This window comes from Somniosus microcephalus, chromosome 3 (assembly GCF_052327205.1).
Source record: "Somniosus microcephalus isolate GS21.2 chromosome 3, FLI_Smic_1.0, whole genome shotgun sequence".
NCBI classification, from domain to species: Eukaryota; Metazoa; Chordata; class Chondrichthyes; order Squaliformes; family Somniosidae; genus Somniosus; species Somniosus microcephalus.
The window spans coordinates 367,868,254-367,895,201 of NC_140989.1; the positions used below are offsets into that span (position 1 = coordinate 367,868,254).

The window sequence follows — 26,948 nt, forward strand, 5'->3', positions numbered from 1 at the left end:
ATATGCAGTAATAGTGTGGAGGACGAATTCATGGAATGTATACAAGATAGTTTTCTAGATCAGTATGTTGAGGAACCAACTAGGGAACAGGCTATTTTAGATCTAGTATTGTGCAATGAGAAAGGGTTAATTAATACGATAGCAAAATACTGTAGATGCTGGAAATCCGAAATAACAGAAAAAGCTGGAAAAACTCAGCAGGCCAGGCAACATCCGTGGAGAGAAAAGAGAGTCAACGTTTCGGGTGAACCCTTTGTCAAGACTGAAAAAGCACAGGAAATGAAACAGATTAAAAAGCCAGGCTGGGCGAGAACAAAAGAGAAGAGAAGAGACATTAAGAGGTATTCAAAACGAGACGAGATGGTGATAGGACTAGTGGAGACAAAAGACGGCTCTAGATTAGGTGTGAAATGCGCTGGCAGAATGGGAGACAGCTGCCATGTGGGAGAGAAAAAAGGGGGGGGAAGGGTCAAAACAAAGGTGTGGATAAGAAATAAGTAAAAATTAATGGGGGCCGAAGTTATGATCTGAAATTGTTGAACTCGATATTGAGTCCGGAAGGCTGTAAAGTGCCTAATCGGAAGATGAGGTGCTGTTCCTCGAGCTTACACTGAGCTTCCATGGAACAATGCAAGAGCCCGAGTACAGTGAGGTCTGAGTGGCAATGGGGCGGTGAATTAAAATGACAGGCGACCAGAAGCCCAGGATCATCCTTACGGACTGAATGTAATTAATAACCTTGTAGTAAAGGGGTCTTTAGGGAAGAGTGACCATAATATCATAGAATTTTATGTTGAGTTTGAAAGTGATTTAGTTAAATCCGAAACTAGGGTCTTAAATCTAAACAAACTACGTAGTTATGAGGGGGCGAGTTGGCTAAGGTAGATGGGGAAACTACATTAAAAGGTATGACGGTAGAGACACAATGGCTAGCATTTGAAGAATTAATACAGAATTTACAACAAATATACAGGAAAAGTGGTCCAACCGTGGCTAACAAGAGAAGTTAAAGATAGTATTTGATCAAAGGAAGAGGCTTATAATGTTGCTAAAATGAGTAGTAAGCCTGAGGATTGGGAGGATTTTGAATCCAGCAAAGGAGGACCAAGAAATTGATAAAGGGAAAATAGAATGAGAGCAAACTAGCGAGGGACATAAAAACAGGCTGTAAAAGCTTCTATAGGTATGTAAAAAGGAAAAGAATAGCAAAAGCAAATGTGGGTCCCTTACAGGCTGAGACAGGAGAAATTATAATGGGGCATAAGGAAATGGCAGAGAAATTAAACAAATACTTTGTGTCTGTCGTCACGGAATAAGATGCAAAAAACTTCCCGGAAATAGTGGAGAACCAAGGGTCGAGCGAGAATGAGGAACTGCAAGAAATAATTATTAGTGAAAAAAATAGTACTGGAGAAATTAAGGAGACTGAAAGCCGATAAATCCCCTGGACCTCATGGCCTACATCCTAGGGTTTTGAAAGAGGTGGCTGTAGAGATAGTGGATGCATTGGTTGTCATTTTCTAATATTCCATAGATTCTAGAACGGTTCCTGCAGATTGGAAGGTAGCAAATATAACCCCACTATTTAAGAAAGGAGGGAGAGAGAAAACAGGGAACTACAGACCAGTTAGCCTGACATCAGTAGTAGGGAAAATGCTAGAATCTATTATTAAGGATGTGGTAACAGGGCATTTAGAAAATAATAATAGGATTGGTCAGAGTCAACATGGATTTATGAAAGGGAAAGCATGTTTGAGGTTGTAACTAGCAGAATAGATAAGGGGGAACTAGTGGATGTGGTGTATTTGGATTTTCAGAAGGCATTTGATAAGGGGCCACACAAGAGGTTATTAAAAAAGATTAGGCCTCATGGGATTGGGGGTAATATACTAGCATGGATTGAGGATTGGTTAACGGACAGAAATCAGAGAGTAGGAATAAACGGGTCATTTTCGGGTGTAACTAGTGGGGAACCACAAGGATCAGTGCTTGGGTCTCAGCTATTCACAATCTACATCAATGATTTGGATGAGGGGACCAAATGTAATATATCCAAGTTTGCTGATGATACAAAGCTAGGTGGGAATGTAAGTTGTGAAGAGGATGCAAGGAGGCTTCAAGGGGATATAGACAGGCTAAGTGAGTGGGCAAGAACATGGTAAATGGAATATAAAACGTGGAGAAATGTGACGTTATCCACTTTGGTAGGAAAAATTAGAAAAGCAGAGTATTTTGTAAATGGTGAGAGATTGGGAAATGTTGGTGTTCAGAGGGACCTGGGTGTCCTTGTACACAAATCAATGAAAGTTAACAGGCAGGTACAACAAGCAAATAGGAATGCAAATAGTATGTTGGCCTTTATTACAAGAGGATTTGAGTATAAGAGTAAAGACGTCTTACTGCAATTATATAGGGCCCTGGTGAGACCACACCTGGAGTATTGTGGACAGTTTTGGTCTCCTTACCTAAGGAAGGATATACTTGCCATAGAGGGAGTGCAACGAAGGTTCACCAGACTGGTTCCTGGGATGGGGGGATTGTCCTATGAGGAGAGACTGAGTAGACGAGGCCTATATTCGCTAGACTTTAGAAGAATGAGAGGTGATCTCATTGAAACATACAAAATTCTTACAGGGCAGATGCAGGGAGGATGTTTCCCCTGGCTGGGGAGTCTAGAACCAGGGGTCACCGTCTCAGAATAAGGGGTCGGCCATTTAGGACTGAGATGAGGAGAAATTTCTTCACTCAGAGGGTGGTGAATCTTTGGAATTCTCTACCCCAGAGGGCTGTGGAGGCTCAGTCGTTGAGTATATTCAAGACAGATATCAATAGATTTTTGAATATTAAGGGAATCAAGGGTATGGGGGTATAGTGCAGGAAAGTGGAGATGAGGTAGAAGATCAGCCATGATCTTATTGAATGGTGGAGCAGGCTCGAAGGGCCAAATGGCCTAGTCCTGCTCCTATTTTTTATGTTCTTATATAAAAGTGAATAGTCAGCATGGATTTCAAAAGGGAAAGTCTTCCTTTACCAACCTCATTGAATTTTTTGAAGAGGTAACAGAGAGAATAGACAAGGGTAATGCAGATGATGAAGTTTATCTAGACATTCAAAAGGCCTTCGATAAGGTACCACATAATAGACTGATGAGCAAGGTCAGAGAATGCGGAATCAGGGACAATTAGCAGAATGGATTGCTGGCTGGCTTCAAGACAGAAAGCAGAGAGTAGGGGTAAAGGGCAGCTATTCAGAGTGGCAGAAGGTGGGTAGTGGTGTTCCACAAGGATCAGTGCTGGGACCACTGTTAACGATTTAGACTTTGGAATCAATAACACAATTTCTAAATTTGCGGATGACACCGAATTAGGGGGGATAGCCAATATTGAGGAGGAGTGCAACAACTTACAGGAGGACATTAATAAACTTGCAGAATGGGCAAATAAAGTTCAACACATAAATGTGGAGGTATTACATTTTGGTCGGAAGAATAGGGAGGTCACTTATTACTTGGAGGGTGCAAGTCTGGGTGGGGTAGAGGAACAAAGGGATCTCCGAGTACAAATACACAAATCACGAAAAGTAGTGACAGGTTAGCAAGGCCATTAAAAAATAGGGAATTCAGAAGAAACTTCTTTACCCAGAGAGTGGTGAGAATGTGGAACTCGCTACCACAGGGAGTGGCTGAAGTGAATAGTATCGATGCATTTAAGGGGAAGCTAGACAAGCACATGAGGGAGAAGGGAATAGACGGTTACGCTGATAGATTTAGATGAGGAAAGACGGGAGGAGGCTCGAGTGGAGCATAAACGCCGGCATAGACTGGTTGGGCCGAATGGCCTGTTTCTGTGCTGTATATCCTGTGCAATCTCCTTCCTAAGGTGTGGTGCCCAGAATTGACCACAGCACTCCAGGTGTGGTCGAACTAGGACGTGAAATTGAAAGGGGAAAATGCTGGGAATGCACCGCAGTGCCGTATTTTCCGTAAAGGAAACAACGGGTTAACAGTTTGAGTGCAAATTGGGAGATGGAATGAGCCTCTTAAGAAGACTGACCAAAATGAAGGGGGAGGAGAATGAACAGGTAATAGTCGAGAGTTGCACAAGAATATAAGAATTAGGAGCAGGAGTCGGCCATTCGGCCCCTTGAGCCTGCTCCACCATACAGTGAGATCATGGCTGATCATCGACCTCAACTCCAATTTCCTGCCTTATCCCCATATCCCTTGATTCTCAGTGTTCAAAAATCTATCGATCTGTCTTGAACATACTCAACGACTGAGCATCCACGGCCCTCTCTGGGGTAGAGAACTGCAAAGATTCACCACCCTCTGAGTGAAAAAATGTCTCCTCATCTCAGTCCTAAATGGCCGACCCCTTATCCTGAGACTATGACTCCTATTTCTAGACTCCCCAGAGAGGGGAAGCATCCTCCCAGCATCTACTCTGTCAAAAATAAAAACAGAAAATGCTGGAAATACTCAGCAGGTCAGGCAGCATCTGTGGAGAGAGAAACAGAGTTAACGTTTCAAGTCGAAGACCTTTTGTCAGAACTGGTACTCTGTCAAGCTCTCTAAGAATTTTATATGTTTCAATGATACCTCTCGTTCTTCTGAACTCCAGAATATAGGCTCATTCTACACAATCTGTCCTCATAGGACAACCCTCTCATCCCAGTAAGCTGGTCTCCCTATTATAGAAAGGATAGAGAGGCACTGGAGAAGGTCCAACAAATTTCACAAGGCTGATACCAGGACTGCGAGGTTATAACTATCAGGAAAGGCTGAACAGGCTGGGGCTCTTTTCTCTAGAAAAGAGAAGGCTGAAGGGGGACTGTAGTGTATGTAACCGTCTACCTTTAAGAGACTATGTATGTAACCGTTCACCTTTAAGAGAACTATTTTAGGTGTGGCACTACTTGTTTGGCTTCTGTATACGGTAATACCGACGGTGACCACACCGGTATATAAGTGCTGTGGCATGACTTATTGGGCAGATTCGCCCTGACCTTCGAATAGTAAAGTCCTGTTGTATGTTACTCCTGAAGTCTGTGTCGTAATTAACTGCACAACCCACAGACTTCACAGGGACCTGATAGAGATCTTTTAAATTATGAAAGGGTGCAATATAGTAGACGACCAAAACTAGGGGCCATAAATATAGGACAGTCACTAATAAATCCAATAGGGAATTCAGGAGAAACCTCTTTACCCAGAGAGTGGTGAGAATGTGGAACTCGCTACCATAGGGAGGGGTTGAGGCAAATAGCACAGGTACATTTAAGGGGAAGCTAGATAAACACGAGGGAGAAAGGAATAGGATATTTTGATGGGGTGAGATGAAGAGGGGTGGGAGAAGGCTCGTGTGGAGCATAAACATGGACCAGTCGGACCAAATGGCCTGTTTCTGTGCTGTACATTCTATGTAATGTAATGTAATTCTATGTAAAGTCGAGGCTCGCACACGGGCAAGGCACCAGGTGGCGATGGCGAGACCATTTCCCCATTGGGCAGCGAGCCAGGCAGGGGAGGCGGGTAGAAAAAAAAGCAGCGAGAGAGAAATCAAACTCCAACCACGCATTTTGCTGAAGTTAGTTTATTTTTAAAGGAATTATTTGTTTGTCTTTTATTGCAAATGGTACATTTGATTGCAGTCCACCCCCAAACTTCACCCGGTTCCAAAAAAACCCGCGCGCCCTATCTCTGTGCACTGTCGAAACCCGATGCCCTTGCATAGAATGTTCGTCGACACCAAAAAAAGGTTTGGTTCGCGTGAAAAGTAAACGTCAATCGGGCGGGCAATGGGTTTAACGTTGTAGCCCCTTTTCCCGTTGTACGGAAAGCACAGTGGAGGCGCAGGGCGGGCGGGGAGGGAAGTAGAATTGCATTGCTAAGCATTTAACGATATGTAAATTTAGATCACAGGCACCGTCATAGGACCAGGAACACACACACAGATCCCTCACTTCATGTATTTCTCGATGTGTTCCCGTGCAATGATCATTCTCTGGATTTGAGCCGTGCCTTCGTAGATCTGGGGGAAAAAAAAGTCACATTTTTGACCAGAAATTGCAGCAAGATGATTCACTTTGTGCAAAACAACAGCAACAAGCATGACCAACAAAACTTGCTGCCCAAGTAATTAATCGTAACCTTTGTAGCTTACTGTAGAAATAGCAATACACCATCACAAACAACTTGGATTTACACAGCGCCTTTAACATAGTAAAACATCCCAAGGTGCTTCACAGGAGCGATGATCAAACAGAATTTGACACAGAGCCACATAAGGAGATATTAGGACAGGTGACCAAAAGCTGGGTCAAAGAGGTCGGTTTTAAGGAGCGTCTTAAAGGAGGAGAGAGAGGCGGAGAGGTTTAGGGAGGGAATTCCAGAGCTTAGGGCCCAGGCGGCTGAAGGCACGGCCGCCAATGGTGGAGCGAAGGGAGTGGGGGATGGACAAGAGGCCAGAGGTGGAGGAGGGCAGAGATCTTGGGGGGGTGGGGGGGGAATTGTAGGGCTGGAGGAGGTTACAGAGATAGGGAGAGGGCGAGGCCACGGAGGGATTTGAAAACGAGGATGAGAGTTTTAAAATCGAGGCGTTGTCGGACCGGGAGCCAATATAGGTCAGCGAGCACAGGGGGTGATGGGTGAACGGGACTGGGTGTGAGTTAGGACACGGGCAGTGGGCACAGGGGGTGATGGGTGAACGGGACTGGGTGCGAGTTAGGACACAGGCAGTGAGCACAGGGGGTGATGGGTGAACGGGACTGGGTGTGAGTTAGGACACGGGGCAGTGAGCACAGGGGGTGATGGGTGAACGGGACTGGGTGTGAGTTAGGACACGGGGCAATGAGCACAGTGGGTGATGGGTGAACGGGACTGGGTGAGAGTTAGGACACGGGGCAGTGAGCACAGGGGGTGATGGGTGAACGGGACTGGGTGTGAGTTAGGACATGGGGCAGTGAGCACAGGGGGTGATGGGTGAACGGGACTGGGTGTGTGAGCACAGGGGGTGATGGGTGAACGGGACTGGGTGTGAGTTAGGACACGGGGCAGTGAGCACAGGGGTGATGGGTGAACGGGACTGGGTGTGAGTTAGGACATGGGGCAGTGAGCACAGGGGGTGATGGGTGAACGGGACTGGGTGTGAGTTAGGACACGGGGCAGTGAGCACAGGGGTGATGGGTGAACGGGACTGGGTGTGAGTTAGGACACGGGGCAGTGAGCACAGGGGGTGATGGGCGAACGGGACTGGGTGCGAGTTAGGACACGGGGCAGCGAGCACAGGGGGTGAGGGGTGAACGGGACTGGGTGTGAGTTAGGACACGGGGCAGCGAGCACAGGGGGTGATGGGTGAACGGGACTGGGTGTGAGTTAGGACACGGGGCAGTGAGCACAGGGGGTGATGGGTGAACGAGACTGGGTGTGAGTTAGGACACGGGGCAGTGAGCACAGGGGGTGATGGGTGAATGGGACTGGGTGCGAGTTAGGACACGGGGCAGTGAGCACAGGGGGTGATGGGTGAACGGGACTGGGTGTGAGTTAGGACACGGGGCAGTGAGCACAGGGGGTGATGGGTGAACGGGACTGGGTGTGAGTTAGGACACGGGGCAGTGAGCACAGGGGGTGATGGGTGAACGGGACTGGGTGTGAGTTAGGACACGGGGCAGTGAGCACAGGGGGTGAGGGGTGAACGGGACTGGGTGTGAGTTAGGACACGGGGCAGTGAGCACAGGGGGTGAGGGGTGAACAGGACTGGGTGCGAGTTAGGACACGGGGGCAGTGAGCACAGGGGGTGATGGGTGAACGGGACTGGGTGTGAGTTAGGACACGGGGCAGTGAGCACAGGGGGTGATGGGCGAACGGGACTGGGTGTGAGTTAGGACACGGGGCAGTGAGCACAGGGGTGAGGGGTGAACGGGACTGGGTGTGAGTTAGGACACGGGGCAGCGAGCACAGGGGGTGAGGGGTGAACGGGACTGGGTGTGAGTTAGGACACGGGGCAGTGTGCACAGGGGGTGATGGGTGAACGGGACTGGTGTGAGTTAGGACACGGGGCAGTGTGCACAGGGGGTGATGGGTGAACGGGACTGGGTGTGAGTTAGGACACGGGGCAGTGAGCACAGGGGGTGATGGGTGAACGGGACTTGGTGTGAGTTTCGACACGGGGCAGTGAGCACAGGGGGTGATGGGTGAACGGGACTGGGGGCGAGTTAGGACATGGGGCAGTGAGCACAGGGGGTGATGGGTGAACGGGACTGGGTGTGAGTTAGGACACGGGGCAGTGAGCACAGGGGGTGATGGGTGAACGGGACTTGGTGTGAGTTTCGACACGGGGCAGTGAGCACAGGGGGTGATGGGTGAACGGGACTGGGTGTGAGTTAGGACACGGGGCAGTGAGCACAGGGGGTGCTGGGTGAACGGGACTGGGTGTGAGTTAGGACACGGGGCAGTGAGCACAGGGGGTGATGGGTGAACGGGACTGGGTGTGAGTTCGAACACGGGGCAGTGAGCACAGGGGGTGATGGGTGAACGGGACTGGGTGTGAGTTAGGACACGGGGCAGTGAGCACAGGGGGTGATGGGTGAACGGGACTGGGTGTGAGTTAGGACACGGGGCAGTGAGCACAGGGAGTGATGGGTGAACGGGACTGGGTGTGAGTTAGGACACGGGGCAGTGTGCACAGGGGGGTGATGGGTGAACGGGACTGGGTGTGAGTTAGGACACGGGGCAGTGAGCACAGGGGGTGATGGGTGAACGGGACTTGGTGTGAGTTTCGACACGGGGCAGTGAGCACAGGGGGTGATGGGTGAACGGGACTGGGGGCGAGTTAGGACACGGGGCAGTGAGCACAGGGGGTGATGGGTGAACGGGACTGGGTGTGAGTTAGGACACGGGGCAGTGAGCACAAGGGGTGCTGGGTGAACGGGACTGGGTGTGAGTTAGGACACGGGGCAGTGAGCACAGGGGGTGATGGGTGAACGGGACTGGGTGTGAGTTAGGACACGGGGCAGTGAGCACAGGGGGGTGATGGGTGAACGGGACTGGGTGTGAGTTAGGACATGGGGCAGTGAGCACAGGGGGTGATGGGTGAACGGGACTGGGTGCGAGTTAGGACACGGGGCAGTGAGCACAGGGGGTGATGGGTGAACGGGACTGGGTGTGAGTTAGGACACGGGGCAGTGAGCACAGGGGGTGATGGGTGAACGGGACTGGGTGTGAGTTAGGACACGGGGCAGTGAGCACAGGGGGGTGATGGGTGAACGGGACTGGGTGTGAGTTAGGACACGGGGCAGTGAGCACAGGGGGTGATGGGTGAACGGGACTCGGTGTGAGATAGGACATGGGGCAGTGAGCACAGGGGGTGATCGGTGAACGGGACTGGGTGCGAGTTAGGACACGGGGCAGTGAGCACAGGGGGTGATGGGTGAACGGGACTTGGTGTGAGTTGAGACACGGGGCAGTGAGCACAGGGGGTGATGGGTGAACGGGACTTGGTGCGAGTTGGGACACGGGGCAGCGAGTACAGGGGGTGATAGGTGAACGGGACTGGGTGTGAGTTAGGACACGGGGCAGTGAGCACAGGGGGTGATGGGTGAACGGGACTTGGTGTGATTTGGGACACGGGGCAGTGAGCACAGGGGGTGATGGGTGAACGGGACTGGGTGCGAGTTAGGACACGGGGCAGTGAGCACAGGGGGTGATGGGTGAACGGGACTTGGTGTGAGTTAGGACACGGGGCAGTGAGCACAGGGGGTGATGGGTGAACGGGACTTGGTGTGAGTTAGGACACGGGGCAGTGAGCACAGGGGGTGATGGGTGAACGGGACTTGGTGTGAGTTAGGCTACAGGCAGCCGAGTTTTGAAAGAACTTGCATTGAAAAATAAAACGAAACAGAAATCAGCAAGGGGTAAATTAAAATGTGTAAGATGTATTTCAGGCTCCATCATTACGTGCTGTCTGGTTATGTGATTAATACCAGCTCTGGTGTAACAATACAATTCTCGCGCTCACTGAATCAGCACACACTCATTTAAATCGAAGTCGCTGAGACTTTGGTGAGAGAGACGCGCACATCAGAGTTCAGTCACTGAAGCATCCAATCGGGAATAAAAACCTGACTGCGGGCAGGCGAATGACAAAGGGACTGTCAGCGTGAAACGGTGCGTTAGAAATCCCCTCACTCCCGATCGCAGCTCAAACTGCGGCATTGTAGAAACACTGCTTAAAGAGTCAAGAGAGAGACCTGCATTTTGAGGATGCCTTTCACCACCTCAAAAGGTTGTCCAACCAATGAGGTACTTTTTGAAGCGTAGTCACCTGCTGTAATGTAGGGAAATGCCGCAGCCAATTTGCACACAGTAAGATCCCATAAACAGCCGTGAGATAAATGACCAAATAATCTGGCTGTTTCTTTTTCAAGTGATGTCGGTAAATATTGGCCCCAGGACCCAGGGAGAGGTCAGATGGGGCCTCGGTTTAACGTCTCAGCTGTTGCGGCATCTGATGTATGATTCATGCATTCAAATTAGGGTTACTTTAGGCAAATTAGGCTCCTCTAATTCTTCCCTCTTGAGTATCCCTGATTTTAATCGCTCCACCATTGGCGGCCGTGCCTTCAGCTGCCTGGGCCCTAAGCTCTGGAATTCCCTCCCTAAACCTCTCCGCCTCTCTCCTCCTTTAAGACGCTCCTTAAACCCTACCTCTTTGACCAAGTTTTGGTCACTTGCCCTAATTTATCCTTATGTGGATCGGTGTCAAATTTGTTGTCTTAAAACACTCCCGTGCAGCGCCTTGGAATGTTTTACTATGTTAAAGGCGCTATATAAATACAAGTTGTTGTTGTTATTTAGAATCATAGAATGGTTACAGCACAGAAGACGGCCATTCGGCCCATCGAGCCCGTGCCGGCTCTCTGCAAGAACACTTAAGCTAGTCCCACTCCCCGCCCTGCAAATTTTTTTTCTTCAGGTACTTATCCAACTCCCTTTCGAAAGCCACGATTGAGTCTGCCTCCACCAACCTTTCAGGTAGTGCATTCCAGATCATAACCACTCGCTGAGTGAAAAATATTTTCCTCATGTCGCCTTTGGTTCTTCTGCCAATCACCTTATATCTGTGTCCTCTGGTTCTCGACCCTTCCGCCAATGGGAACAGTTTCTCTCTCTCTACTCTGTCTGGACCCCTCATGATTTTGAACACCTCTGTCAAATCTCCTCTCAACCTTCGCTGCTCCAAGGAGAACAACCCAAGTTTCTCCAGCCTATCCACATAACTAAAGTCCCTCAGCCCTGCAACCATGCTTAAGAACATAAGAAATAGGAGCAGGAGTAGGCCAATCGGCCCCTCGAGCCTGCTCCGCCATTCAATAAGATCATGGCTGATCTGATCCTAACCGCCAATCTACTATCACAGAACCATCTCCTGAATCTAACAGAATTAGACACACGAAATAGGAGCAGGAGCAGGCTACACGGCCCCTGGGCCATGACCGATCCGAACCTAGACTCATGTCCAAATTCCTGCCCGCTCCCCGTAACCCTTAATTCCCTTTACTTCTAGGAAACTGTCTATTTCTGTTTTAAATTTATGTAATGATGTAGCTTCTACAGCTTTTTGGGGCAGCATATTCCATGGACCTACCACCCTCTGAGTGAAGTAGTTCCTCCTCATCTCAGTTTTGAAAGAGCAGCCCCTTATTCTAAGACTATGCCCCCTAGTTCTAGTTTCACCCATCATCGGGAACATGCTCCCCGCATCCACCCGATCCAACCCCTTCACGATCTTATATGTTTCAATAAGATCGCCTCTCATTCTTCTGAACTCCAATGAGTAGAGTCCCAATCTACTCAACCTCTCCTCATATGTCCATCCCCTCATCCCCAGGATTAACCGAGTGAACCTTCTTTGTACTGACTCGAGAGCAAGTATGTCTTTTCTTAAGTATGGACACCAAAACTGTATGCAGTATTCCAGGGGCAGTCTCACCAATACCTTGTACAACTGAAGCAATACCTCCCTATTTTTATATTCTATCCCCCTAGCATGAAAGCCAACATTCCATTGGCCTTCTTAATCACTTGCTGCACCTGCATACTAGCCTTTTGAGTTTTGTGCACCAGGACCCCCAGATCCCTTTGTACTTCAGTACTTTCCAGTTTCTTGCCATTAAGATAATAACTTGCTCTACGATTTTTCCTGCCAAAGTGCATAACCCTCACACTTTCCAGTATTGTATTCCATCTGCCAAATCTCTGCCCACTTACTTAGCCTGTCTATGTCCCCTTGCAGGTTTTTTATGTCCTCCTCACTCACTACTTTCCCTCCCATCTTAGTATCATCTGCAAACTTTGATATGTTACACTCGGTCCCCTCCTCCAAATCGTTAATATAGATAGCACGGTGGCATAGTGGTTAGCACTGTTGCCTCACAGCGCCAGGGACCCGGGTTCGAATCCGGCCTCGGGTGACTGTGTGGAGTTTGCACATTCTCCCCGTGTTTGCGTGGGTTTCCTCCGGGTGCTCCGGTTTCCTCCCACAGTCCAAAGATGTGCGGGTTAGGTTGATTGGCTATGATAAATTGACCCTTAGTGTTAGGGGGATTAAATACGTGGGGTTACGGGGATAGGGTGGGATATGTGTCGGTGCAGGCTCGATGGGCCGAAATGGCCTCTATCTGCACTGTGGGGTTTCTGTGATTCTGTGATTGTAAAGAGTTGGAGACCCAGCACTGACCCCTGCGGAACACCACTAGTTACTGATTGCCAGTCTGAGAATGAACCATTTATCCCAACTCTCGGCCTTCTGTTAGATAGCCAATCCTCTATCCATGCCAGAATATTACCCCCAATCCCGTGATTTTTTATCTTAAGCAATAATCTTTTTTGTGGCACCTTGTCAAATGCCTTTTGGAAGTCTAAATACACTACGTCCACTGGTTCCCCTTTATCCACCCTATACGTTACTTCCTCAAAGAACTCCAGCAAATTTGTCAAACATGACTTCCCCTTCATAAAACCATGCTGACTTTGTCCTATTAAATTATGATTGTCCAAATGTCCTGTTACTGTCTCCTTAATAATGGACTCCAAAATTTTACCTACCACAGATGTTAAGCTAACCGGTCTATAGTTTCCAGCCTTCTGTCTACTGCCCTTTTTAAATAAGGATGTTACATTAGCAGTTTTCCAGTCTGCCGGGACCTTTGCAGAGTCCAGGGAGTTTTGGAAAATTATTACCAATGCATCCACAATCCCTACCGCCACTTCCCTCAAGACCCTAGGATGTAAGCCATCAGGTCCAGGTGATTTATCCGCCTTGAGTCCCATTATTTTACCGAGTACCACTTCCTTAGTGATTTTGATCGTGTTTAGCTCCTCCCCCCCTTTAGCCCCCTGTTTGTCCAGTGTTGGGATATTCTTAGTGTCCTCTACTGTAAAGACTGATACAAAATATTCATTCAGTGTTTTTGCCATCTTCATATTTCCCACCATTAATTTCCCGGTCTCATCCTCTAAGGGACCAACGTTTACTTGTGTAAATCTTTTCTGCACCCTCTCTAAGGCCTTCACATCCTTCCTGAAGTGTGGTGCCCAGAATTGGACACAATGCTCCAGTTGAGGCCGAACCAGTGTTTTATAAAGGTTCATCATAACTTCCTTGCTCTTGTACTCTATGCCTCTATTTATGAAGCCCTGGATCCCACTTTCTCAACCTGCCCTGCCACCTTCAACGATTTGTGCACACACCCCCCCAGGTCTCTCAGTTCATGCACCCACTTTAGGATTGTACCCTTTAGTTTATATTGCCTCTCCTCGTACTTCCTACCAAAATGTATCACTTCGCACTTTTCTGCATTAAATTTAATCTGCCACGTGTCCGCCCATCCCACCGGCCTGTCTCTTGAAGTCTATCACTATCCTCCTCACTGTCCACTATACTTCCAAGTTTTGTGTCATCTGCAAATTTTGAAATTGTGCCCTGTACACCCAAGTCCAAATCATTAATATAGATCAAGAAAAGCAGTGGTCCTAGAACCGACCCCTGGGGAACCCCACTGTATACCTTCCTCCAGTCTGAAAAACAACCGTTCACCACTACTCTCGGTTTCCTGTCACTTAGCCAATTTGACTAGTAAATATCAGTTTTTACAAGTTGAGAAGGGTGTTAAAAAAGCAAAATCCTTGGCTTTATTAATAAAGGAATAGAGTACAAAAGCAAAGAAGTTATTGCTAAACCTTTATAAATCACTGGTGAGGCCCCAGCTGGAGTATTGTGTCCAATTCTGGGCACCGCGCTTTAGGAAGGGTGTGAAGGCCTTGGAGAGGGTGCAGAGGAGATTTACTAGAATGGTTCCAGGGATGAGGGACTTCAGTTACGTGGATAGACTGGAGAAGCTGGTGGTGTTCTCCTTAGAGCAGAGAAGGTTAAGAGGAGATTTATTAGAGGTGTTCAAAATCATGAAGGGTTTTGATCGAGTAAATAAGGAGAAACTGTTCCCACTGGCTGAAGGGTCGGTAACCAGAGGACACAGATTTAAGGTGATTGGCAAAAGAACCAGAGGCGACATGAGGAAACTTTTAAAAAAATTTTTTTTTTTTTTTTTTAAACACAGTGAGTTGTTGTGATCTGGAATGCGCTGCCTGAAAGGGCGGTGGAAGCAGATTCAATAGTAACTTTCAAAAGGGAATTAGAGAAATAGCTGAAGGGAAGAGATTTGCAGGGCTGTGGGGAAAGAGCAGGGAGTAGGACTAATTGGAGAGCTCGTTCAAAGAGCCGGCACAGGCACGATGGGCTGAATGGCCTCCTACTGCCCTGTATCATTCTATGATTCCATGATGTTTTGCAAAATTCAAGGATATAACAATGTGCTAGGCAATGCTTTCTCATATTTTTTTGCGCGCTGTCCCTTTAACTTTGCTGCGCGACATCTTTTCCAGCTTGTGAGCGGCCTGCGCGGGACCTCCCAATGGATGCGCGGGCGTTAGGAGGGTGTTGGTGACAGGTACTTCGCGAATACAATCCTGCATTTTAGTCAATATTACAGAAGGGTGTATGTCCCATAATTATAAACAGGATCTAATCTTTCTCTTCAACATTCCTGAAGTCCACATGGTTAGATTTTGATAACCTCATCCACAGTTCGTATCAACTTAGCTATTGTAGTTTAAGAAGAAAATAACTCGCATTTATATGGCGCCTTTCACTACCTCAGGAGCACCGTGGGATCTTTTACGTTCAGTTGAGAAAGCAGACGGGGCCTCGGTTTAACGTTTCACCCGAAAGACGGCAACTCCGACAGTGCAGCACTCCCTCAGTACTGCCGCTCCGACAGTGCAGCACTCCCTCAGTACTGCCCCTCCGACAGAAACATAGAAGATAGGAGCAGGAGTAGGCCATTCGGCCCCTCGAGCCTGCTCCGCCATTTAATGAGATCATGGCTGATCATCCAAATTCAGTACCCTGTCCCTGCTTTCTCCCCATATCCCTTGATCCCTTTAGCCTTAAGAAATATATCTAACTCCTTCTTGAATATATTTAATGAATTGGCCTCAACTGCCTTCTGTGGTAGAGAATTCCACAGGTTCACCACTCTCTGGGCGAAGAAATTCCTCATCTCAGTCCTAAATGGCTTACCCCTTATCCTTAGACTGTGACCCCTGGTTCTGGACTCCCCTGCCATCGGGAACATCCTTCCTGCATCTAGTCTGTCCAGTCCTGTTAGAATTTTATAAGTTTCAATGAGATCCCCTCTCATTCTTCTAAACTCTAGCGAATACAAGCCTAATCGACCCATTCTCTCCTCATACGTCATTCCTGCCATCCCAGGTATCAGTCTGGTGAATCTTCGCTGCACTCGCTCCATGGCAAGAACATCCTTCCTCAGGTAAAGCGACCAAAACTGCATACAATACTCAAGATGTGGTCTCACCAAGCCCCTGTACAACTGCAGCAAGACATCCTTGCTCCTGTACTCGAAGCCTCTCGCTATGAAGGCCAACATACCATTTGCCTTCTTAACCGCCTGCTGCACCTGCATGCTTACCTTCAGTGACTGGTGCACAAGGACACCCAGGTCTCATTGCACTTCCCCTTTTCCCAATTTATTGCCGTTCAGTGCCAAAAACAGGAAGACAGATTATTATCTGAAGTGGATAACCTCGCATTTATCCACATTATACTGCATCTGCCATGCATCTGCCCAATCACCCAACCTGTCCAAATCGTACTGGAGTTTCTCGGCATCCTCCTCACAGCACACCCGCCCACCCAGCTTTGTGTCGTCTGCAAATTTGGAGATATTACATCTAGTTCCCTCGTCTAGATCATTAATATATAGTGAATAGCTGGGGTCCTAGCACCGATCCCTGCGGTACCCACTTGTCACTGCCTGCCACTCAGAAAAAGACCCGTTTATTCCAACTCTTTGCTTCCTGCCTGCCAACCAATTCTCTATCCAAGTCAGCACCTTACCCCCAATCCCATGTGCTTTAACTTTGCATGCTAATCTCTTATGCGGGACCTTATCGAAAGCCTTCTGAAAGTCCAAATACACCATATCCACTGGTTCTCCCTTATCTATTCTACCAGTTACATCCTCAAAAAATTCCAGTAGATTAGTCAAGCATGTTGGCTTTGTCCGATCCTGTCACTGTTTTCCAAGTGCTCTGCTATTACATCTTTTATAATGGACTCTAGCATTTTCCCCAGTACCGATGCCAGGCTTACCAGTCTATAATTCCCTGTTTTCTCTCTGCCACCTTTTTTGAATAGTGGGGTTACATTAGCTACCCTCCAATCCATGGGAACTATTCCAGAGTCTGTAGAATTTTGGAAGATGACCAGCAATGCATCTACTATTTCTAGGGCCACTTCCTTAACTACTTTAGGATGTAGATTATCAGGCCCTGGGGATTTATCGGCCTTCAATCCCGTCAATTTCCCTAACACCATTTCCCTGCAAATGCTGATTTCATTCAATTCCTCCCTCTCATTAGACCCTATGCTCCCCAACATCTCTGGGAGGTTATTTGTGTGCTCCTTTGTGAAGACAGAACCAAAGTATGTATTTAATTGGCCCACCATTTCTTTGTTCCCTGATTCTGACTGCAAGGGATCTGTGCTTGACTTCACCAATCTTATTCTCTTCACATATCTATAGAAGCTTTTACAGTCAGTTTTTATGTTCCCTACAAGCTTACTCTAATAATCTATTTCCCCCCTCTTAATTAATCCCTTTGTCCTCCTTTGCTGAATCCTAAACTGCTCCCAATCCTCAGGTTTGCTGCTTTTTCTGGCCAAATTATATGTCCTCTCCTTGGATCTTATGCTATCCCTAATTTCCCTCGTTAGCCACGGTTGAGTCACCTTTTTTGTTTTATTTTTATGCCAAACAGGGATGAACAAATTCTGTAATTCATCCACGCGATCTTTAAATGTTTGCCATTGCCTATCCACCGTCAAACCTTTAAGTAACGTTCCCCAATCCATCCTACCCAACTCATGCCTCATATCGTAGTTTCCTTTATTTAAATTCAGGACCCTGGTGAGTCAACTACTTCACTCTCCATTTTAATGAAGAATTCTATCATATTATGATCGCTCCTCCCCAAGGGGCCTCGCACAACAAGATTGCTAATTAATCCTTTCTCATTACATAATACCCAGTCTAAGATGGCCTAGTCTCTAGTTGGTTCCTCGACATATTGGTCCAGGAAACTCTAGGAATTCCTCCTCCACAGTATTGTTACTAATTTGGTTAGCCCAATCTATATGTAGATTAAAGTCACCCATGATAACTGCTGTGCGCTTATTGCACGCGTCTCTAATTTCCCGTTTAATGCCATCCCCAACCTCAGCATTACTGTTTGGGGGCCTGTATACAACTCCCACTAATGTTTTCTGCCCCTTGGTATTTCTCAGCTTTGCACATACAGATTCCACATCATCAGAGCTAATATCCTTCCTTACTATTGTGTTAACCTCCTCTTTAACCAGCAATGCTACCCCACCTCCTTTTCCTTTTTTCCTGTCCTTCCTGAATATTGAATACCCCTGGATGTTGAATTCCCAGACTTGGTCACCCTGGAGCCATGTCTCTGTAATCCCAATTATATCATATTTGTTTACCTTTTTTGCGCAGCCAATTCATTCACCTTATTACGAATGCTCCTTGCATTAAGACACAAAGCCTTCAGGCTTGATTTTTTAACACTCTTAGTCCTTTTAGAATTATTATTTACTGTGGTCCTGTTTGATTTACACCCATGAATTTCTCTGCATTCCACTTTTGCTTTTCTGCTTCCTGTCTTTTGTTTCTATCCTTGCTTCCCTTTCCTCTATCTCTCTGCACAGGTTCCCAACCCTCTGCCATTTTAGTTTAAACCCTCCCGAACAGCACTAGCAAACACTCCCCCTAGGACATCGGTTCCGGTCCCGCCCAGGTGCAAACCTCAGTACTGCTTCTCCGAAGGTGCAGCACTCCCTCAGTACTGCCCCTCCGGCAGTGCAGCACTCCCTCAGTACTGACCTTCCGACAGTGCAGGTCTCTCTCAGTACTGCCCCTTCGACAGTGCAGCACTCCCTCAAGTACTGCCCCTCCAACAGTGCAGCACTCCCTCAGTACTGACCCTCCGACAGTGCAGCACTCCCTCAGTACTGCACTGGGACTGTCGGCTTGGATTTCTGTGTTCAGGTCTCTGGAGTGGGATGTGAACTCATGACCTTCTGACTCAGTGGCGAGTGTGTTACCACCAAAGAGCAGGGGAGTTCTCCCCGGTGTCCTGGGCCAATATTTATCCCTCAACCAACATCACTGAAACAAAAGCAGATTATCCGGTCATTGTCTCATTGCTCTCTGTGGGAGCTTGCTGTGCGCAAGTTGGCTGCCGCGTTTCCCACATTACAACAGCGACTACACTTCAAAAAAAGGACTTCAGTGGCTGTAAAGTGCTTTGGGACATCCTGAGGTTTGTGAAAGGCGCGACAGAAATGCAAGTCTGTCTTTCTTCTTTAACACAGAGCTGGGAGCAATGTTCCCGCTAAGCCGCATGGTTGCGCAGCGGTCTGGAGGTCCCGCGCAGGTAACTCAGCGGCGAGAAACCGCACACGGGTGGAAATTTGAATGGGCTGCGCAACCCGTTAAAGGGGCCGTGCGCCCAGTAAAAAAGAATTAGAGGGCACACAGGTTGGAAGTATCAGTGGAATTTCTGTCACCGCAGAGCGCGGAGGCTGTCCTACTTGCCTGGTAGATCTTGGCATCTCTCATCAGTTTCTCCACAGGATATTCACTGTTGAATCCGTTGCCACCAAAGATCTGGACGGCGTCGCTAGCGACCTGATTGGCGATGTCGCCCGCAAAGGCCTTTGCTATAGAGGCGTAGTAAGTGTTCCTCCGCCCCTGGTCCACCTCCCAGGCTGCCCTCTGGTAACCAAGGCGGGCCAGTTCCACCTTCATGGCCATTTCTGCCAGCAGGAAGGAAACCACTTGATGCTGCACAGAGAGAGAGGGGGAGGGGGGGGGGGAAGAGGAGAGAGGGGGGGGGAAGAGGAGAGAGGGGGGAAAGAGGAGAGGGGGGGGAAAGAGGAGAGGGGGGGAAAGAGGAGAGGGGGGGAAAGAGGAGAGGGGGGGAAAGAGGAGAGGGGGGGAAAGAGGAGAGGGGGGGAAAGAGGAGAGGGGGGGAAAGAGGAGAGGGGGGGAAAGAGGAGAGGGGGGGAAAGAGGAGAGGGGGGGAAAGAGGAGAGGGGGGGAAAGAGGAGAGGGGGGGGGAAAAGAGGAGGGGGGGAAGAGGAGGGGGGGGAAGAGGAGGGGGGGGAAGAGGAGGGGGGGGAAGAGGAGGGGGGGGAAGAGGAGAGGGGGGGGGAAGAGGAGAGGGGGGGAAGAGGAGAGGGGGGGAAGAGGAGAGGGGGGGAAGAGGAGAGGGGGGGAAGAGGAGAGGGGGGGAAGAGGAGAGGGGGGGAAGAGGAGAGGGGGGGAAGAGGAGAGGGGGGGGAAGAGGAGAGGGGGGGAAGAGGAGAGGGGGGGGAAGAGGAGAGGGGGGGGAAGAGGAGAGGGGGGGGAAGAGGAGAGGGGGGGGAAGAGGAGAGGGGGGGGAAGAGGAGAGAGAGGGGGGAAGAGGAGAGAGAGGGGGGGAGGAGAGAGAGGGGGGGAGGAGAGAGAGGGGGGGAGGAGAGAGAGGGGGGAGGAGAGAGAGGGGGGAGGAGAGAGAGGGGGAGGAGAGGGCGGGGGGAGGAGAGGGCGGGGGGAGGAGAGAGCGGGGGGAGGAGAGAGCGGGGGGAGGAGAGAGCGGGGGGAGGAGAGAGCGGGGGGAGGAGAGCGGGGGGAGGAGAGCGGGGGGAGGAGAGAGAGGGGGCAGGAGAGAGAGGGGGCAGGAGAGAGAGGGGGCAGGAGAGAGAGGGGGCAGGAGAGAGAGGGGGGAGGAGAGAGAGGGGGGAGGAGAGAGAGGGGGGAGGAGAGAGAGGGGGGAGGAGAGAGAGGGGGGAGGAGAGAGAGGGGGGAGGAGAGAGAGGGGGGAGGAGAGAGAGGGGGGAGGAGAGAGAGGGGGGGGAGAGGGGTGGGGGGAGAGAGAGAGAAAACAAACAGGTCAGAGCTGAGGCGGGTGTGGTCGCCCCCCACCCCCACGATCATAGAATCTTACAGCACAGTCGAGGGTTTGAGGTTCGACTAAAAGTTGTTATAATCAGGGCAAGTGACGAGCGGCTGGTGTCATTACTGCCTCCAGGGCTTTGTGGCAAGTCCCAGTGCTCAAGCAGCAAGGGTAGATGTTCACTGGCTATCGCGTCTTTAATTAGAACAACTTGCACTTATATAGCGCCTTTAACCTAGTAAAAAAAAGTCCCAAGACGCTTCCCAAAAGCGTAAATAAAACAAAATTTGACACCGAGCCACATAAGAAGATATTAGGGCCGGCGACCAAAAGCTGGGTCAAAGAGGTCAGTTTAAGGAGCGTCTTAAAGGAGGAGAGGCGGAGAGAATTCCAGAGCTTAGGGCCCAGGCAGCTGAAGGCACGGCTGCCAATGGTGGAGCGATGAAAATCGGGGATGGACAAGAGGAGCGCAGAGATCTCGGAGGGTTGTGGGGCTGGAGTAGGTCACAGAGATAGGGAGGGGGTAAGGTCATGGAGGGATTTGAACACAAGGATGAGAATTTTAAATTCATGGGATTGCGGTAATCCTTCGCCTTACCTCTGCAAGTAACTTTCCAAAGGTTTTCCTTTCCAAAGCATACTTGGTAGCTTCAGCCACGGCTCTCTGGCCTAAACCAACTGCCCCAGCAGCAACCTGCAATTACACTCCTGTTACTCGGAGGAATAGTTCGTTAACACATTTAAATCACCAGGCATCGCGGGAGTGGTGAATACCGGACTATTTATTCTTCTTGTGAGCCATCACTTATCTGAAATAGGCTTGGCTCAGTGGGTAGCAGTCCCGTCACTGAGTCAAAAGGTTGTGGGATCGAGCCTCATTCCAGGGACTGGAGCACAAAATCCAGGCCAACACTCCCAGTGCAGTACTGAGGGAGTGCTGCACTGTCGGAGGGTCAGTACTGAGGGAGTGCTGCACTGTCGGAGGGTCAGTACTGAGGGAGTGCTGCACTGTCGGAGGGTCAGTACTGAGGGAGTGCTGCACTGTCAGAGGGGCAGTACTGAGGGAGTGCTGCACTGTCGGAGGGGCAGTACTGAGGGAGTGCTGCACTGTCGGAGGGGCAGTACTGAGGGAGTGCTGCACTGTCGGAGGGGCAGTACTGAGGGAGTGCCGCACTGTCGGAGGGGCAGTACTGAGGGAGTGCCGCACTGTCGGAGGGGCAGTACTGAGGGAGTGCCGCACTGTCGGAGGGGCAGTACTGAGGGAGCGCCGCACTGTCGGAGGGGCAGTACTGAGGGAGCGCCGCACTGTCGGAGGGGCAGTACTGAGGGAGCGCCGCACTGTCGGAGGGCCAGTACTGAGGGAGCGCCGCACTGTCGGAGTGGCAGTGCTGAGGGAGCGCTGCACTGTCGGAGGGGCAGTACTGAGGGAGCGCTGCACTGTCGGAGGGGCAGTACTGAGGGAGCGCTGCACTGTCGGAGGGGCAGTACTGAGGGAGCGCTGCACTGTCGGAGGGGCAGTACTGAGGGAGTGCTGCACTGTCGGAGGGGCAGCACTGACGGCACACTGCATTGTAGGAGGGGTTGTACTTATAGGAACTTGTAGGCCATTTAGACCCTCGAGCCTGTTCCACCTACTGACGGAGTGCTGCACTGCTGGAGGTGCCGTCTTTCGGATGAGGTTAAACCGAAGTCTCATATGCTCTCTCAGGTGGACGTAATAGACCCTGCGGCCACTATTTCGACGAGGAGGAAGGGAGTTCTCCCCAAGGGTAGGTGGGCAGATCATCTCAAATATTCTGCAGCATTTAAAATGGACAGACTGCTCACCATATTCCTTCAGAATTAGGCTGACATTCCCATTGCATGTCAGGAGATATCAGTTTGCACGTATGATGTATGGCTCTGCGCCACAGACAAAGCTTTGGTTATAGCTGTCCCGAAGCGCTAAACATTTCCTTGAACGATCGCCTCTTCCCAAAACATAAATCGGCAGCAAACATCACTCACCGGCGGTCGGGTTTTATCAAACGCGCCCATGGCAATTTTGAAGCCAGTCCCCTCGCCAATGAGGACGTTCTCCTTCGGCACTCGCACATCTTCAAACACAATACCTCTGGTATCTGAGCAGCGCTGGCCCATGTTCATCTCCTGGAGCAACAATATGTACAAAATTATTAAAAGGTCTTGGACTTCCTGATGTCACAATTTATAGCCATGTTTTTCTGTCTACATTTAGCATTGTAAAATACAATGAGTGTCAGTTGTGGCTCAGTGGGTAGCACTCTCGCCTCTGGAGTGGGTCATGAACCTGCAATCTACTGACTCAGAGACTTGAGCACAAAAATCAGGCTGACACTCCCAGTGCAGTACTGAGGGAGCGCTGCACTGTCGGAGGGGCAGTACTGAGGGAGTGCTGCACTGTCGGAGGGGCAGTACTGAGGGAGCGCTGCACTGTCGGAGGGGCAGTACTGAGGGAGCGCTGCACTGTCGGAGGGCCAGTACTGAGGGAGCGCTGCACTGTCGGAGGGGCAGTACTGAGGGAGCGCTGCACTGTCGGAGGGGCAGTACTGAGGGCGCGCTGCACTGTCGGAGGGGCAGTACTGAGGGAGCGCTGCACTGTCGGAGGGTCAGTACTGAGGGAGCGCTGCACTGTCGGAGGGGCAGTACTGAGGGAGCGCTGCACTGTCGGAGGGGCAGTACTGAGGGAGCGCTGCACTGTCGGAGGGGCAGTACTGAGGGAGCGCTGCACTGTCGGAGGGGCAGTACTGAGGGAGCGCTGCACTGTCGGATGGGACAGTACTGAGGGCGTGCTGCACTGTCGAAGGGGCAGTACTGAGGGAGCGCTGCAATGTCGGAGGGGCAGTACTGAGGGAGCGCTGCACTGTCGGAGGGGCAGTATTGAGGGAGCGCTGCACTGTCGGAGGGGCAGTACTGAGGGAGTGCTGCACTGTGGGAGGGGCAGTACTGAGGGAGCGCTGCAATGTCGGAGGGGCAGTACTGAGGGAGTGCCGCACTGTCGGAGGGGCAGTACTGAGGGAGCGCTGCACTGTCGGAGGTGTCATCTTTCGGATGAGATATTAAACTGAGGTCCTGTATGCCCTCCCAGGTCAGTGAAAAAGATCCCACAGCACTATTTCAAGAAGAGCAGGGGAGTTCTCCCCGGTGTCCTGGGCTAATATTTATCCCTCAACCAACATCACTAAAAAAGAATCTGATAATTTTCACATTGCTGTGCTCAAATTGGCTGCCGCATTTCCTACAGCGACTTTTCTTCAAAAGTACTTCACTGGCTGTAAAGCGCTTTGGGATGTCGTATGGTCGTAGAAGGTGCTACAGGAATGCAAGTCTTTCTTTCTTTCTATGTTAACATTGAATTTTAAATTTTTGCTCTCCCGACTGTCACAAGGTAGTTGCAGACTCTGGCCACTAGTTGGCGCTGAGTCACATACCTGAAGCATCACTCCCAACACCGCTGCCGTCTTGAATAGAAGTTGGTAGGAAGAACGAGGAGAGGCAATATAAACTATTCTAGGGGTGCATGAAGAGAGAGACCTGGGGGTATATGTGCACAAATCATTGAAGGTGGCAGGGCAGGTTGAGAAAGCGGTTAAAAAAGCAAACAGGATCCTGGGCTTCATAAATAGAGGCATGGAGTGGACTTCGTCATCGACGTCTGCCCTTGTTGACAGTAGGCTCCCGAGGTATGGAACGTGGTCCACGTTGTCCAAGGCCTTGTCGTGGATTTTGATAATTGGGGGGGGGGGGGGGGGGGCGGGGGGTAGTACTGTGTGGCGGGGGCAGGTTGGTAGAGGACCTTTGTCTTACGGATGTTTAGTGTAATGCCCATGCTCTCGTACGCTTCGGTGAAGGTGTTGAGGATGGTTTGGAGTTCGACCTCCGAGTGAGCGCAGACGCAAGCGTCACCTGCATACTGTAATTCGCCTTCAGTGTGCCAGTGCAGCCTTCAGTCGCCTGAGGAAGAGAGTGTTTGAAGACGAGGACCTCAAACCCAGCACCAAGCTCATGGTCTACAGAGCAGCAGTGATACCTGTTGAGTCTGTATGTCCCAGTTAGGTTTAGGATCAATCACTGGACACAGACAACAAGAATAACTTTTAACAGGTCTTTACTATTCGAAGGTCAGGGCTGAACTGCCCAGCAAATCCTTGCACAACACTTATATACCGGTGTGGTCACCACCGGTATTACAGTATGCAGCAGCCAAGAGAAAGTAGTACATCTCTTAAGGTAGTTCTCTTTAAGGTGGAACAGGTTACATACACCACAATCCTCCCTTTTTAGCTTAACAGTTATATCCCCATTTAACATAACATAATAACATATATATATACAACTTCATGCAAAACAGTTCAAAGATTCAGTCTCTGAGGAGGCCTCCTGATTCGAGTTGGATAACGCCTTTCAGGGGTCTCTGATTCTCGTTGCTGGGGTGACTCATCTAGTTGGTCTCTTATGGATTGGACATCATCCTCAGGTACATTCACTTCTGAGGTAGATGCTTCAGGTTCACTAACTTCTTCCACGGTTGTCTCTGCCGTAACCATGGGTTCGACCCTTGTTCTCGATTCTACCAGTTGGTCAGCATGACGCCGTATTACATTTTCACCAATATCTACCGTGTACATCAGGGGTCCTTGTCTGGCCCGAATTGTTCCAGATTGCCATTTCTCGTTTTTATAGTCCCGGGCTAACACTGGTTGTCCTATTTCGAAACTCCGAGTGGTCTTGTTATTTATATGCTGGAACTGTTTGTTTTCAACTTTCCTCCGCACATTTGGTTTTAACATGCGGAGCAGCGGGGAGCAGCAAGGAGGAGCCCGGTATAAAAACCGGCGCGAAGACCGAGGCCCGACCACTTGGAGCAGCGGGGAGCAGCAAGGAGGAGCCCGGTATAAAAACCGGCGCGAAGACCGAGGCCCGACCACTCGGAGCAGCGGGGAGCAGCAAGGAGGAGCCCGGTATAAAAACCGGCGCGAAGACCGAGGCCCGACCACTCGGAGCAGCGGGGAGCAGCAAGGAGGAGCCCGGTATAAAAACCGGCGGCAGTGCGAGGTGAGGCGTACCAAATCAACAGCAGAGGAGAGAGGTAAAAAGTAATCAGAGTGTGACGTCACCAGGGAGCAGGTAAGTGATTGGTTGGTGAGTATTTCTCTTTTTTAAACTTTAACTCTGTAGTTTATAGTTACTAGGGTCTTTTCTAGTGTAGCAGGGACTGTTGGTAGACTATACAAGCGCCTTAGAGATATTTTAAATTGATGGTAGTAAATTAATTTAAATTAAGTAAAGGGAAGGTCATGCCAGGTGAGCCCAGCCCCGTGATGTGCTCCTCTTGCTCTATGTGGGAATTCAGGGACCCCGGTGCCCCTGGTGACCACGTGTGCCAGAGATGCATCCATCTGCAGCTACTAGCAGACCGTATTGAGGCGCTGGAGCTGCGGGTGGATGGGTTGTTGAGCATTCACGATGCTGAGAGGGTCGTGGATAGCACGTTTAGTGAGTTGGTCACACCGCAGGGAAGGGCTGCACAGGAAGAAAGGAAATGGGTGACCACCAGGCGGAGCAATAGAAGCAGGCAGGTAGTGCAGGAGACCCCTGTGACCATTCCCCTCTCAAACAAGTATACCGCTTTGGATACTGTTGAGGGGGATGACTCACCAGGGGAAGGCAGCAGCAGCCAACTTCCTGGCACTGGGGGTGCTCCTGCTGCCCAGGAAGGTGGGAAAAAGAGTGGGAGAGCAATAGTGGTAGGGGATTCTATAGTAAGGGGAACAGATAGGCGTTTCTGTGGCCGTAGACGTGAATCCAGGATGGTTTGTTGCCTCCCTGGTGCCAGGGTCAAGGATATCACTGAGCGGCTGCAGGGCATTCTGGAGGGGGAGGGTGAACAGCCAGAGGTCGTGGTCCACATTGGTACCAACGACATAGGTAAAAAGAGGGATGAGGTCCTGCAGCAAGAATTTAGGGAGCTAGGTGAAGGATTAAAGAGCAGGACCTCAAAGGTTGTAATCTCTGGATTACTCCCGGTGCCACGTGCTAGTAGGTATAGGAATAGGAAGATAGAACAGATGAATGCGTGGCTAAAGGGATGGTGCAGAGGGGAGGGCTTTAGTTTCCTGGATCACTGGGTCTGCTTCTGGGAAAGGTGGGACTTGTACAAGTCGGACGGTTTACACCTGAACCAGAGGGGAACCAATATCCTTGCGGGGAGGTTTGCTAGCACTGCTGGGGGGGGTTTAAACTAACTTGGCAGGGGGATGGGGTACAGAGTGGAGCTATAGTAGGGGGTGATTTACAGCCAAATACAGAGGAAAAAACAAGTCAGCTGGGAAGGCAGAGCAAATAT

General features: G+C 50.0%; 2 protein-coding genes across 3 annotated transcripts in view; both read right to left on the minus strand.

Annotated features, from left to right (window-relative positions):
• rabggtb (Rab geranylgeranyltransferase subunit beta) overlaps positions 1-26,948 on the minus strand; it is a 231,591-nt gene that overhangs the window by 80,438 nt on the left and 124,205 nt on the right. The window lies entirely within an intron of this gene.
• The window catches only part of acadm (acyl-CoA dehydrogenase medium chain), a 72,004-nt gene continuing 50,631 nt past the window's right edge, over positions 5,576-26,948 (minus strand). For both annotated transcript variants that reach the window (XM_085983553.1, XM_085983552.1), the window contains exons 9-12: positions 22,592-22,732; positions 21,183-21,278; positions 19,243-19,491; positions 5,576-6,029 (exon numbers count right to left, since the gene is read on the minus strand). In XM_085983553.1, the coding sequence (XP_085839679.1) occupies positions 5,958-6,029; positions 19,243-19,491; positions 21,183-21,278; positions 22,592-22,732 (558 nt within the window). In that variant the 3' untranslated portion in view covers positions 5,576-5,957. The remainder of the gene's footprint in view (positions 6,030-19,242; positions 19,492-21,182; positions 21,279-22,591; positions 22,733-26,948) is intronic.